Source organism: Coregonus clupeaformis, chromosome 9 (genome assembly GCF_020615455.1).
Source record: "Coregonus clupeaformis isolate EN_2021a chromosome 9, ASM2061545v1, whole genome shotgun sequence".
Taxonomy (NCBI): Eukaryota; Metazoa; Chordata; class Actinopteri; order Salmoniformes; family Salmonidae; genus Coregonus; species Coregonus clupeaformis.
The window spans coordinates 20,011,488-20,026,147 of NC_059200.1; the positions used below are offsets into that span (position 1 = coordinate 20,011,488).

At 45.2% G+C, this 14,660-nt stretch overlaps 1 protein-coding gene and 1 non-coding gene across 4 annotated transcripts in view; one reads left to right on the forward strand and one right to left on the reverse strand.

Moving 5' to 3' along the window:
• The window catches only part of LOC121573436 (zinc finger protein 462), a 62,709-nt gene that overhangs the window by 14,692 nt on the left and 33,357 nt on the right, over positions 1-14,660 (reverse strand). Inside the window, exons 3-7 of one of the 3 annotated variants that reach the window (XM_041885438.2) lie at positions 9,318-14,644; positions 8,817-8,954; positions 5,662-6,047; positions 4,495-4,613; positions 1,227-1,433 (exon numbers count right to left, since the gene is read on the reverse strand). In XM_041885438.2, coding sequence (XP_041741372.2) covers positions 1,227-1,433; positions 4,495-4,613; positions 5,662-6,047; positions 8,817-8,954; positions 9,318-14,644 — 6,177 coding nt within the window. Of the gene's footprint in view, positions 1-1,226; positions 1,434-4,494; positions 4,614-5,661; positions 6,051-8,816; positions 8,955-9,317; positions 14,645-14,660 lie in introns of all 3 variants that reach the window. The other 2 variants (XM_041885437.2, XM_041885439.2) reach the window with 2 other exon arrangements.
• On the forward strand, positions 3,995-4,047 carry LOC121574563. Its single transcript, XR_006002230.1, has one exon. It is a non-coding gene; the product is annotated as a U7 small nuclear RNA (small nuclear RNA).

Consider the following 14,660-nt stretch of genomic DNA (forward strand, 5'->3'; position numbering starts at 1 on the left):
AGTTCTTCCACACCGATCTCGACAAACCATTTCTGTATGGACCTCGCTTTGTGCACAGGGGCATTGTCATGCTGAAACAGGAAAGGGCCTTCCCCAAACTTTTGCCACAAAGTTGGAAGCACAGAATCGTCTAGAACGTATTGTATGCTGTATTGTTTAAGATTTCCCTTCACTGGAACTAAGGGGCCTAGGCCGAACCATGAAAAACAGCCCCAGACTATTATTCCTCCTCCACCAAACTTTTCATTTGGCACTATGCATTCGGGCAGGTAGCGTTCTCTAGGCATCCGCCAAACCCCGATTCATTCGTCGGACTGCCAGATGGTGAAGTGTGATTCATCACTCCAGAGAACACATTTCCACTGCTCCAGAGTCCAATGGCGGCGAGCTTTACACCACTCCAGCCGACGCTTGGCATTGCGCATGGTGAGCTTAGGCTTGTGTGAGGCTGCTCGGCCATGGAAACCCATTTCATGAAACTCCCGACAAACAGTTATTGTGCTGACGTTGCTTCCAGAGACAGTTTGGAACTCGATAGTGAGTGTTGCAACCGAGGACAGACGATTTTTACGCGTTACGCGCTTCAGCACTCAGCGGTCCCGTTCTGTGAGCTTGTGTAGCCCATCACTTCGCAGCTAAGCCGATGTTTCTCCTAGACGTTTCCACTTCACAATAACAGCACTTATAGTTGACCGGGGCAGTTTTAGCAGGGCAGAAATTTGACGAACTGACTTGTTGGAAAAGTGGCATCCTATGATGGTGCCACGTTGAAAGTCAGTGAGCTCTTCAGTAAGGCCATTCTACTGTCAATGTTTGTCTATGGAGATTGCATGGCCATGTGCTCGATTTTATACACCTGTCAGCAACGGGTGTGGCTGAAATAGCCGAATCCACTAATTGAAAGGATGTCACATACTTTTGCACACTGTATATAGTGTAAGTGAAGTGAACTGGCCAACAATTTTAGTCCTCATTCAAAGGCAAGGGCAGTGTGAATACAAAGACAACAGCTCACTTTAAAGGGGACTGAGATCGGTTATTTTAAAGACTATATGTGAAAACACCCTAAGATGCATATCAGTGAATAATCAGAAATTAGTGCTCATTTGAAAAAGAGATGTTCATCTCAATAACCTCCCTGGTTAAATAAATAAAACCAAAAACAATCTACGATCAATAAAAGTCTCCCATCTCAGTCTACTTGGAAATACAGATGGAGCTCTTACCGTCAAGGTTAGAGGTCAGGGGTGTCTGGTGAGGGTCTAAGCCCAGCCTGAGGGGCCTGGTCTGGGGGCCCTGGGTCTGGGTGGTAGCGCCAGCACGAAGCCTGGGGAGGGTTAGGGCCTCCCCATGGTCCCTCAGAGAGTGCTCCTTCAGCTGGCTGATAGTCATTGAGGAGAAGGGGCAGGACAAGCACTTATAGGTGTTCTCGCCTGTAAAATAATAATAATAATAATAATAATAATAATAATAATAATAATAGTAATAATCATAGTAAGTAAAGTAACCCAGAGTCAGAATGGCTCATAATAAAACATGGGTTTTATGTAATCGTTAGAGATTCTCAAGGTCCCAAAGACACCTGTATGTGTCAAGAATAAATAAAGAGCAAATCAATATTTGACAGTTTGATGATAACATAGCACTAAATATAACTTCATTAAAGACCAAGTCACAGTAAAAAAAACGATGATGATAGTGTAAAAGAAAGGACTCTCTCTCTTTGGCAAAGTAGCAGAAACGATGATGATAGTGTAAAAGAAAGGACTCTCTCTCTTTGGCAAAGTAGCAGAAACTTTGGTCAGAGAGAGACTCGTTTGAGAGCGGCTTTATCCAACTTAGTATGGAGTTGAACACGTCAGTCAGTGTTCAGACTCAGAGTCGCTCAAGACACGAAAATCTGCCGCTTTTCTGCCAATGTTCTTTTTTTGACACTTTTTATGATGACCACACCGAGTCCATTCAAGGGCAAATCGATTGGCTTGATACTATATTGTAAGGCCAAAAGCTTTCAGCCAGACTGACAGAGCCAGTGCCTTTGGCTGCCGACGGATCTGAAAAGAGGGGTGCTGACACTCATTTTCTGCTGCTCTACCCTTGAATGACTTTTGCACCTTATCGAGAGAACCAGCATTCACATGCCACAAGCTATGGATTCCACAGCATACACATGATCCATCACCAAGGCAGCAATCCAAACCCAATCTTTTTCAACTGTCCGGTTATCTGGTTTTAATGTCCATTCTAGAATGCCCTTCCAGCCAATCAGAAACTAGTATTCAACAATGCTGTGGTATAATATACTGTCTACAACAGACCATGTCAGAACACTTTCAACATGTAATCAAATTCTAAATGGCTCTGGTTCAGAGTCGATTATCTGAAGCAATTGTTGATTGTTGCTGACTCATATTTATGTGTTCTTTTCCAATCATAACTGAGACAACATTCATGACTAGTTTTTAGATGGTTCTTCTATCTACTCGCATTGTCATTTGTGATGATTGGCTATCATATCTATTCCTCTGTTCTGGCGTTGGCTCACTGGCTGCATCTGTGCAGTCTATAGGAGTAAATATCCAACAACATCACACACAGAGCAAATCCGCAGCCACTTGTACGACAGATATTCACTGCACTCAATGACAGGCTGAGTTTCAGATATTCCCATAGGGGACATCTAACGGAATAATGATATTAGAGTATATTTAAGATATTCCCATAGGGGACATCGAAGGGAATACTGATATTAGTGTTGATTTAGTATCCTCGAACAGCTCTGGTAAAGTCATACATTCAGACTAGGCCACAGGCCAATACACAGCTGTGGACAATAATAACCCACTAGCTTGGTCCCAGATCAGTTTGTGTTGTTTAGCCAGCTCCTATTAAGTAATGTTTGGCAGCATGAACAGATCTGGGACCAGCAGGCTAATAACATACCATGTTACAGTACACATGGGTTGCGTCTGAATTGTCATCCGATTCACCAGAGCCCTGTAGAAGTAGTGTACTACCCACAAGAAAAAATAAAACAGTTTACTATACTGCCCTACCAAGTAAAAGAGCAGTAACTTGGAAAAATGGCTTTAAAGTTTTAATTGTCCAGCCAAATGAGTTGGCAGATCACTGAAAATGTGGTTATCTGTTGTCTTACTATGAGGTAATTTTTTATTCATATTGACCCTGACCTCTGACATGACCTTTGACCCTAGACGGCAGTTACTACCTTCTTGCTTGGCACAACCACTGGAATACGTTTCCATTATGATTTTTTTGAAACATACTTGTGTTCATAGATTTATTTGTATGTGGCTATCAGTTTCATATAGTTTGATACTTGTATCAGCAAAGAAGAATCAATAATACTAAGGTAAACCGTAGACACTGCAGCTTGGTGATACCAAGGTAAAAGGCAGTAAATGACGTGCTTTTTTCCTTGGTTTTACTGTACATTTTTGCAGTTACTGCAAACATGACCCCCCATTCTCTCCATAACACAACACAATGGAGGTAGGATATTTGTCCACATGATAAAGCATGTATTTAATGTATCAAAAATGTCAGTAACACATTTTTGACCAAATGTGCAGTTATTGCTCTTTTGCTTGGTAGGGCAGTATAGAATACTACAGTACTTACTATTGTACTGTAGAATACTATACTACACACTGTAGTATCCCTCGATCATGTGTAGTACTTACTATAGAATGTTGTAGTATACTGTAGAATACTATAGTAAATACTACAGTATTATAAAAAAAAGAAAACTGTAGTAAATACTACAGTAATGTCCGCAAAAACACAACACGTTTTTAAAAAACTACAGTAAATACTACAGTATCTTTTTTGCATATACCCTGCCCATTCCCCTCCCCCATATTATAATGTGTGCCACCCGTAAGTGAGAACCCTACATGCCAAGTATAGACCATACAACGTGTTCCCTACAGGTTATAGAAAAGAGCAGAAGCACTGAATTATCCGTTCAGAAAAATGTGCTCTTTTAGTATTTCTCCAGTAGGTTTCCTAAAGGAGAAAGCCTCCACTTCCATGTCAAAGATAATTAAACAAAAACACTATAGTAAATACTACAGTAATGTCTGCAAAAACACTACAGTAAATACTACAGTATAGTACAGTCCGCAAAGAAGCTACAGTAAATACTACAGTATACTATAATGAACAAAAACACTACAGTAATTATTGTAGTATATACTACAGTTTTGTTTAACTGCAGTATTTATACTATAGTTAACTGTAAATACTATAGTATAATACAGTATACTACAGTAAATTCTACAGTATAATACAGTATTCACTGTAGTGTTTTTGCATACTACAGTAAAGTCTGCAAAAACAGTATTTATACCATAGTATACTATAGTATTTCTTTATGTGGTTCTATAGGGAATAGGGTTCTATTTGGAACACTGTCCGTTTCATGTAGTCGTAGAGAGCTCAGGGAGGTAGGTTGTGGTTGTTGTTTTCTACCTGCGTGTGCTTTGTGTAGGTGACTCTTCAGGCGACTCAGGTAGGCAGACTTAAAGGGACAGAGCTTGCATCTGAAAGGCTTGTGGTGCCCATGGTGGGACTGCACGTGTCTGTCCAGACTGAGGAGATGGAGACAGAGAGCGAGAGAGGAAGTAGGAGGAAGGGGGTAGAGAGAGAGACACATAAAGAGGAGAGAGAGAGAGAGAGAGAGAGAGAGAGAGAGAGAGAGAGAGAGAGAGAGAGAGAGAGAGAGAGAGAGAGAGAGAGAGAGAGAGAGAGAGAGAGAGAGAGACAGAGACAGAGACAGAGACAGAGACAGAGACAGAGACAGAGACAGAGAGAGACAGAGAGAGAGAGAGAGAGAGAGAGAGAAATGTTTACACACATGTTCCAACACATCACAACAGGGAAGCAGAGGGAATCTGTTTGCATCTAACTTCCTTTTTCAGAACCACCATTTTCAATGACTATTAAGCAGAGGCTGTAGGGGTAAACCATCTACCACAGTCCCTGTATCCCTAGTGTATCTCTTTGTGTCTGACTGCAAACCACATAGAAGGTATCTGGGGAATATTAGTGTGTTTTCATCCAAGCCTCTTGGGTGGCATGGGAACGCATTTACTTTCTGGGTCAGGGCACATGCAGTACAATGGGTTAACACAATGGAGCTCAACAAAGATGAAGTCTTTCAGCTTTGGATAAGAAGACAAATTACTCTATCAAAATGTCTGCTATGTCTGCAGTGTCTCACTGGACTGGACTGGAGTGAGCTTTGGAGGAAATGTGTGTTCCATCTAGCCTGGTGCCAGATCTGTTAGTTCTCTTTCCTTCTCTATTGCTGTCACTGTCAATCACAAACAGACTGGCACTTAGGCTACATTCCATCCAGAGAGTACGTTGATATAAAGCGCAGCTCAGGAGGCAGATGCTGTGGAGTAAACACCATACAGAACACAGCCACACACACCAAGACATTAGCGGACACTATTCATCATAACAGTAACACACTCAATCTTAAACAATACAGAGGGCCTACGTCATTGAACTCCAAATCCCAGAATGCCCCTGATACATACATGTACTGTTTTCTCTTCGTGGGTTTGTGTGTGACAAGCAGTGAACCAATAATTTATATTCTCTCTTTAAGTCTATATTATGTCCTCTTACTTGTGTCTGAAGGGGGAGACGAACTGGCAGTACTGGCAGCTGTACTTGTCCTCTCTGGTGAACATGGCCATGGCTGAGTGGCTCCTCTCGTGGGACCTCAGCCCCTGCATGGACATGAAGACGCGGTCGCACTGAGCGCACGGGTGTCCCCCCACCAGCCTCTCCTTCACCTGCTGGCCGATGTGCGCCACTTCCCCAACCCCCTCTCCAACTGCTCCAACTGCCATTTCCATGGCAACAGCAGCCACCGGGGCCATCGCTGTGGCATCCATCGTCATGTCCTTGGGGGTTGTCTCCATGATGGAGTTGTCGGTCACCTCTTCCACCTCTCCGTTGGTGATGCTGTTCTCTCCCGGGATGGTGGACAATGGTACATCTGTGACTTCCTGCTGAGGTGAAGGACAGAGAGAGAACAGCATTATAACAGCTATATTTATTTATCATTTCCATATGCTTTGGCAGTTAACATGTCGCCCTGACTAGTGTACTCCAAACTGTTGCCATTGTACCAAACTACCGTAACCTTGCTTTAGGCCTAGGCTTTGGCTCACTGGGCTAACACAGTCTTGTGGTGCGTAGAGAACTTGAGATTGAACCTAGTCAGTCATACCATCATGGCTGAATATGTTGTTATTTGATTCCTGAATTTAATTTAAAATCAATATTGCTAGCTGTGATTGCACGTCAAATGGAATAACCACCCTACTGGCATGGACATACTATAGAGAAGGGATAGGCAACTAGATTCAGCCGCAGGTCTTTTTTTGTCGGAGCGGATGGTCAGGGGGCAGGAACATAATTTATAATAATTTTTACACTGCAAATTGACCACAACTAAGCCCAAAAAGAGATTGTATTTGAAAATAACAATTATTTCCAACCTTGATTACATTGATACACGATCACATATGTCTCTTTTATTTGTGGGAATACTTGGGAACATATTTCCTAAATTAAACTCATTTTTAGCTGAATTCCTGCTGATTTTACAGTCTTTCTTCACCAAAAATATGTTTTTTACTAAAAACTTTGCAGGCCAAGAAAACCCACTCGCAGGCCGGTTTTGGCCCGCGGGCCGCCTGTTGCCGAGCCCTGCTGTAGAGAACAGTTAATGAAACATACTGTAGAGAACAGTAAATGAAACATACTGTAGAGAACAGTAAATGAAACATACTGTAGAGAACAGTAAATGAAACATACTGTAGAGAACAGTAAATGAAACATACTGTAGAGAACAGTAAATGAAACATACTGTAGAGAACAGTAAATTAGGAAATGGTTTAGGAGTAAAAGTAGGGCTTTAAGACACTAATTGGTTTTTCTAGTCAACGTTTAAAACACCCTGTGAAAGTAGAGCCAACTTCCAAGGTCTACATAATGAACTACTACATTCTTACTGCTGCTGTTACCACTAACACTAACCAGGTCTTCTGTGTGGTTTCTTTAATCTGACAGTTGGTGATAGTTAAAGTGGGATCTGTTTTATAACAGACCTGCCTCATTATTAGCCATAGAGAACTAACGTTGCCCTCCTGTGACTGTAGTTGATTATGTGGACATTAGCCCTGAAGAGGCCCCGACAGAGACCAGGCGACCAAGGACCTTGGCCTGGGCCTTATTCATTAGTGCATTGAAAGGAAAATGTTTTTAAATGCTTTGCAACAGGAAACAGAAAATAGTATTTCTGACTGGGCAAGTCCATATAGTCCCTCCCTGTTTCAGTCCGTTTTCTGCCGTTTGGTGCCAAATGAATACGACCTCGGCCTGCCCTGGTCTGTATGTCCCACTTCCTTGATCTGGGAAAGGCAGCACAAAGTGTTTTCTGTCCTGTGCCCCTTGCAAACTCTCTCTCTCTCTCTCTCTCTCTCACAGACAGGACGGCCAACAGACAACCAACCTGGCTTTTTATGGCCTACAGGAAGCTCACTATTTCTGCTCAAGGACCTGACCCCGCACTTCATAGGACCATAAATAAGATGGGCTTCCACAGAGCTGGCCAACCTTGCTTCGTCAGCCTATTCTCACCCACTCTCTGGGAGAGCTAGGGGACAGGCCAGGGCAAATGTAAATCTAGTACAAACTAGTACAGAAACATGTAATAGCCTAAATGTTCATATGAAACAAATATGCAATGTAATTATTTGCTATCATCTGTATTTCTCGGATTGACTTTCTCTTCATATGCAAAATATTTCAACCACAGGCAAATTTCCAGAGTGGTTTTGTTTTGTTTTCTAGGTCTAATAGTTGGTGCTATCATGGAGATGGCTTCTCTCGCTCTCTTTCTGACAGGACTTCAGCCTTTGCCATCTTTCATATACAGTATTACAACTGCCTGGAGTGGCATGGCCCGCAGAACCAACCAGGCCTTAATTTGGCTTCCGTCTTGGGTGAGGCGTTAAATCCTCAGGCCTGCCGTCCCTTTGCCAAGTCCCTGGCAAGCTCAGTGGAATACTAATGTCCAAGCGGTTACCCGCTGCACTCAAAGTTATGGCTTCTTTTCCCCCTGCCTGCCCTGCAACGGGAGGGAAGGACTACCTCACTTGTTTTCTCCAGGGGAGTTGACAGACTGCCTACCCAGGGGCCTCCATTGCAATAAACAAAACTGAAAACAGAACCCTGCTGCCACCTAAAAGCAGACCTCGGCAGTGTGGGGTCTCTGAGGGATAGGAGAGAAGTCATGACGGACTCTGAACCAAAGAGAACGGGGACACAGTGGCTTTTAGAGATACGTTTTAGGGGAATTTAAATACTTACAAAGCAGCTTCAGAAGTAACCTTTCAGTTTCAGCTGAGGTCATTTTTTAATGAGAGGTAAATGGCTAAAATGTGTTATGGGATGAAAAAACCCATAATAATAAATCTTCTTTTTGTAGGAATATATTTAATAATCTTAATGCACGTACATGAATAATATGCATATAATGCATTTAACATTTATATGAGCAATATTTATATGAAAATAAATGAAATAAACCAACTAACTATACAGACTAAATGGAGTAGTGACTGAATAAAGATGAAAAACCCTTTACTCAGAGCCTGCAGCTGCAGGTAGAATGCATTATGATGGCAGTTATAATTCATTGGAAGACTTGTCAAGAGTATGTATGATACCCGTATGTTACCAAACTCTTGGCTATGTGATGGTCTTACCTTGACATGGCCCTCCTTAACCTCCCCGTACTGGACGTGTTTCCTCAGGTGGTTACAGATGGCTCTGAGAGTAGGGTGGACCTCCACACAGAAGTTACACCTGTAGCCGATCGGAGCATTGTCAGCATTGTTCACCAGCTAAAAGAAAGGGAAAACGGGGGGGGGAACGTGGTCAATCGAAATTGTAAACAAGCTGCCTTTCACAATACTAGTTGCAATTATATTTTCTATAGCTGATGTAATTTCTTAAAATAATACTTAAACATTTAATATTCATTATTCAATACTAGGGGTAACATTTTAGCCATTACACTGAAAACAAATCAAAGCAAAACAGGTGTAGACTAACAGTGAAATGCTTACTTACGTCTCCTTTTCCAACAATGCAGAGCTAAGATAAACGCTCCCTATACGCTTGGTTATTATGTCTCATTCTACTCTGGCCACATCTACTATTTTACTGAGATTCTAAAACAATTTGTCTTGAACTCTACAACTCACCTTCTCAGTCTTTGTCTCCGGTGGCTCAGATGCCTTCTGCTTGTTAAGGAGCTGCCTCCTTCTCTCCTGCCTCATCGCCCGCTTTTGGAACTCCTCGTTATGGTTCATCAGATGAGTGCTGAGGAGAGGAAGGCCCAGGAACTTCAGCTCACAGTGGGCACACTGATAGAGCTCTGTCTCCGTCCCATCCTCCGCAATGCTGGGGTGGATGACGAAGTCCCGCTTCAGGTCCTTGCCACTGTGATGGTCGTTGTAGTGCAGGGAGAGCAGATCGACCGTGCTGAAGGATAGCTGGAAGCATTTTAGACACTTGAACGGCAGCCACTCTGCAACCTCTCCCTCTGGCTCGGGCTTTGGTTCAACCACCACTTTGTTCACCTCTTCAACAGGTTCGGGTTCTTTGGCGTAGAGCACAGTGAAGTAGCGTCCGAGCTTGCTGGAGTGTTGCCGTTTGGGGAAGACTCCTGGATGGCGTTTGATGTAGTGGGAGACTATGCTCTTCCTGCTGAAGGCCTGGAACGCGCAGAGCGAACACTTCCTCCTCTCCACGGCCAATCGTAGCTCCTCGCTCAGCTCCGACCCTTCCACCTCCGACGCCACAGGCACCACCACTTTACTGGGCTTCTCCGTCAACGTCTTGGAGGCTGCCAGGCAATGTGTGTAGTAGGCATCGATGTCATGACGCTTCTGGTAGTGCGCCGCCAGGCCTTTGCGAATGGGATTGGTGTATGAACAGAGAGCACACTTGAAGACATTGTTCTTGCCTTCCGGCTGAGCTCTGACGTTGTTGTGCTTTATGCGGTAGTGTCGCGCTATGCCTTTTCTGGTCGAGCAGAAGTACTTGCAGAGCTGACACCTAAACACAGCATGGGCCTCTCCTTTGTTGATGGGGAACTGGGTGAGAGCGAGTTCGAATTCGCTGACCTCTTGTACCTCTGACGATGGATTCGTGGCACTGCATTCAGCCACCGGCTCGTCTTTCACGTTGGAATATTGCACATGGGGAGTCTTGAACATATCTGCAGCTGGCTGATTGTGATATTTCTCGTAGTGAATTTTCAGTTTCTCCAATGTCCCATGAGTGTAAGGACACATTTTGCACCTGTACGCACCATAGCCCTGTCTTTGGGTTTTGCACTTGTCATCCACTTCAGTTATATCTTTAACCTGCTCTATATCGTCTGAGAAGTCCTCTGCGGTGACCTTCACCAATGGATGCCTCTTCTGGTAATGAGTGAGAACTCCATGGATGCGTGAGTTCACATACGGACAGTGGCGGCACTTGTAAACCGAACTTGGATTGATGTCAGCTTCCTGTGCGAAGTCAGCCGCCTTGACTTTCATGCCTGGGTGTTTCTTGCCATAGTGCGTCAGAAGTCCATGTAGGCTGTTATACTCAGACAGACATACAGTGCACTGGTACGGGCTGTTTGAGATAGAGCTGCTTGTGTGGGAAAGCCTGGGATGGTGTTGGTGGTGCTCTTGAGGTGGCGTAGGGATATCCAGTGGGCCTTCATCGTGCGCAGTCGGAAGAAAAGTGAAAGGTGGTCCTTTAGCCATCGACGGGTGGTGTGTCTCTTGGGAACTTTGATCTTTGATGATGTCCAGTAGCACAGACTCATCCCCTTTGACGGCCCAGGGGTGGACAGCTTGGTAGTGGTTGGTGATATCCCAGATGGAACAAGCCTCGAAGGCACAATCTCTGCATTGGTAGTGCTTAGTGTCCCCAGCGTTCCCTCCCGGCTGGGAGGTGGTAGTATCAGGCCCCGCCCACAGCTTGCTGGCCATGTATGTGTAGTCAACGTTGTGCTCTGGGTGGCGTCTTTGGTAATGCAAGAGCAGCCCGTTGGGTTCCGTGTGGGAGTAGATGCACCACTCACAGTGATAACCAGCCTCCAGGATGCCGTCTTGGTACGCCCAGTGTAAAATGGTCATGGCTGTGGCCTTCACAGTAGGATGATCCTTCTTCAGGTGCTTCTTCAAGGCGTACACGTATGGAGATGTATAAGAGCAGTGCCTGCAATTCAATGAGCGAAGGGCTCCAGAGGACGTCTCTATCTCAGCAGGAGCAGCAGGAGCAATGGCAGAGGCTGCAGTGCCTGACTGGCCCATTTGAGCTCGCTCTCGTTGACTGCGGACCACTGCAGTGTGCCGGCGTACAAGGTCAGCATTGGACTTTGCGTCCCTGTGCTTCTTTTGGTAGTGAATCAGCACTCCTTTTACAGTGCGGTTCCCATAGTCACAGTGCTGACAGAAGAAGAGCATCTCTGCTTCTCCTTTCTCTGTGCCAACCCTACCGTGGGAATTGCTGGATCCATCGAATCCGTTGTTGTTGAACTGTTTGAGGAACTGCTTCGGCGGTGCAATCTGTAGCTCATCCATTAGTTTCATCAACCCAGGGGTGGGAGTGGCATGCTTGATGTATTTCGCTGTCACTTTTATTTCTGGATGTCTCTTTTGATAATGGACAAGAACACCCACAACAGACCGGTTGCTGTAAACACAATGTTTACAGTAGTAGATCTCCTCATCCGTACCAAATGGCATGGCGGCGCTGGATGACTTCACAGGGGTGGGTATGTTGACGTTGTGTGAAGAGTTGCCTGCTGACGGTGGCCTATCGACTGTGATAACCCTCATGGTTTTCTGAATGCGGAAATACGAGGCTTTCTGCTCTGGGTGCTTCTTTTGATAGTGAACTAGAACAGAGTGCATGTTAGGGCTAGCAAAGGAGCATACTTCACAGTCATACACCACAACGTTACCACCCTCTTTCAGGGCCTCCGTCTCTGCAGTTGTATCTTGCGTCTTTGCAACACTTTTGAGGGCAGGACTGGATGAGGACTTGGGCGTGGAAGTGGAGGAGCTACATGTGAAACTCTTGGGACCGGAGTTTAAGATTTCTCTCAGAGTTTGAGATTCTGCACCCTTGTGTTGCTGTTCCACCACATAGCTCGAGAAGATCATAGCGTTGTTTATTTTCACCTCAGGGTGCATTCTTTGGTAATGGGGCATCAAGCTCCTGACGTTTGGACTTGTGTACGAACAGAAGCGGCACATGTACACCAGATCTGGCTGGTTGAAGTTCAGCACGTTGCTGGCTTCTGGGTGGTGATCCATGTAGTGATCGTGAAGATCGTTGAAGTTGGTGTATTCGATGAAGCACTCCAGGCAACGGAAGACGGCGCTCTGATCCTCGGGGTCGAGGATGTATCTAAAGCTAAACTTGATATAAGGGTGCATTCTCTGGTAGTGGGTGCTTACACTGCGGGCTGACTTGTTGTGGTAGTCACAGTGCTTGCAGTAGAAGCGTGTCACCCCAGAGACCTCTGAATAGTCCTGGATTTCATGGAAAGAAGTGTCCCGGCTGTCTTGGCTGCTCTGGTCCTGGAGATCAGCTTTAGGATCAGCAGAGTCGTTGTCCTCATCGTCAGAGTGTGTCAGCGCAATGGGAATGTTTCTTAGCTTTGACGTAGGGGCTCTTTTTCTTTTCCCCACCCGGCCTTCGTAAAGTTTGTTGTAAACGTAGCCGTGATTTTTACTCTCGCTGTCATTCTCCTCGTTGTCTCTGCCCGCATCTTCATCAATGTTGAGCTCTCCTTCCTCTTCATCATCCATTTCTTCCAGATTAATCACCAGATCCTCCTGTTGCTGACTGATCTTGCTCTGAAGGTTGTTGGCGATTTCATCAATCCTAGTTCTCTTCTTGACTGGAGACAGATCCAAAGGTAGGTCGTTGATGGACTTTCTTGCTGTTTTCCCGGTTAAGTGCTTTTTGGATCCAAGTCCAAGAATCGAAGTCTGAGTTTTTTGTACAAAGCTCTGAGAACTGGAGAGCGTTTCTAATTCAGAGTCCTGCTGCTCATTTGCTGAGCCCTCCAGAACAACAGCCTGCATGTCATCACAGTAGGAGTGTTTGTGTTGCTGGTGAACCCTCAGACCTTTCAAGGTGGTGGTCGAGAAGCTACAAAGAGTACAGCGGTGAGGGTTCTGCTGATTTAAGTCCTTCAGCACACTGTTTAGCTTTTTCCCATTGACTTTGGAAGCAGCAACATTTCCTCCGTTCACTGGTTCTGGAGTCTCGTTCTGAGGACCTGGGCTTTCACTGGTCAAGTCCATGGTGTCCCAGTCTGAGGAGTGGCTTTGCTTATGCGTGCCTAACTTGAGAGGGCTGGTGCAGATGAAGGGGCACTCATCACACTTGTACACTGTAGTCTTACCAGACAGGTGTATGTTCTCGATGTGACGGGAGATGCTTCTGCGATGCATGGTGAGGAAAGAGCAGAAGGGACATTGGAACCTGTTCATGTACCTTCTGAACGGTATCCCTTTAGTCTCCAGCATCTTGTTATCCTCCTCAGACAGAAGCTGCTTAGCAGAATCACCGGCTGACAACGGGTCGGTGTAATTGGGGTCATCCTCGTCACCCAGTTCATCGTCGTCTTCTTCAGAGCTGCTCCTGGGATCGTCCAGCATGCCTGAATCCATCTCTATGGCAGAGTTGGAGACATCAGACATCACGAAGGTGGACCTTTCAGACAAAATGGAGGATCCTGTGCTGTTGGGCGCTACCGATTGGATCTGTGAATACTGATAGGGTGATATCCCAGAGGCGGTCTTGCTGAGCTGGAAAACTGACGAGTTGGCTACTGAGGAGCCTTCATTAACACTCTGGTCATTGGAAACCATATTGGAGTTAGGAGGGCTTCTTGGGGAAGAGGGGGAATCAGATTTAGAAGAGACTGCGCTTCCCTCTCCTTCTCCACCTGGGTGGATGGTTGAGATCGTTTTCACCATGTTGCTGTGATTTTTCATCATGTTATCACACCATTCCCCGCGAAGAGCCTGGTTCCCCCTGGACTTCCCCAGAGGTTTAACCATGGACTCCAAGATGCCACGTTCCACACTGGATTCCTCACTGGGTTCCTCGGACGACAATGCCTCAGATTCTTCAACAGCCTCAGACTGAGATTCTGGGGGGTCCAGATTAAGGTTCCCTTTATGATACATCTTTTGGTGTTTCAGGATCCTGGCTTTACGTGGAGACTTGTATGTACAATACTGGCAGGAGAACACTTTCCCAAGACTATCATGGATAAGGATGTTGTAGTTGGACTGTTTGGACGCCTGGGAGGCTGGTGAGCTCCCACCACTTAGTGTGGCTCCATGTACCTTCTTGGTGTGTTCACTCAAGAGAGATTTGGATCTAAAGTAACGGACACAGATCTTGCACTGGAATAACTGGTTGGCGGTTTTGTTGGGCTGGTTTGATGACTTGTTGTATGGCATTTGGATCGAGCTGGAAAAGTCTGTTTCGAAGCAGTGGCCTGTGGGAAAGAAAGA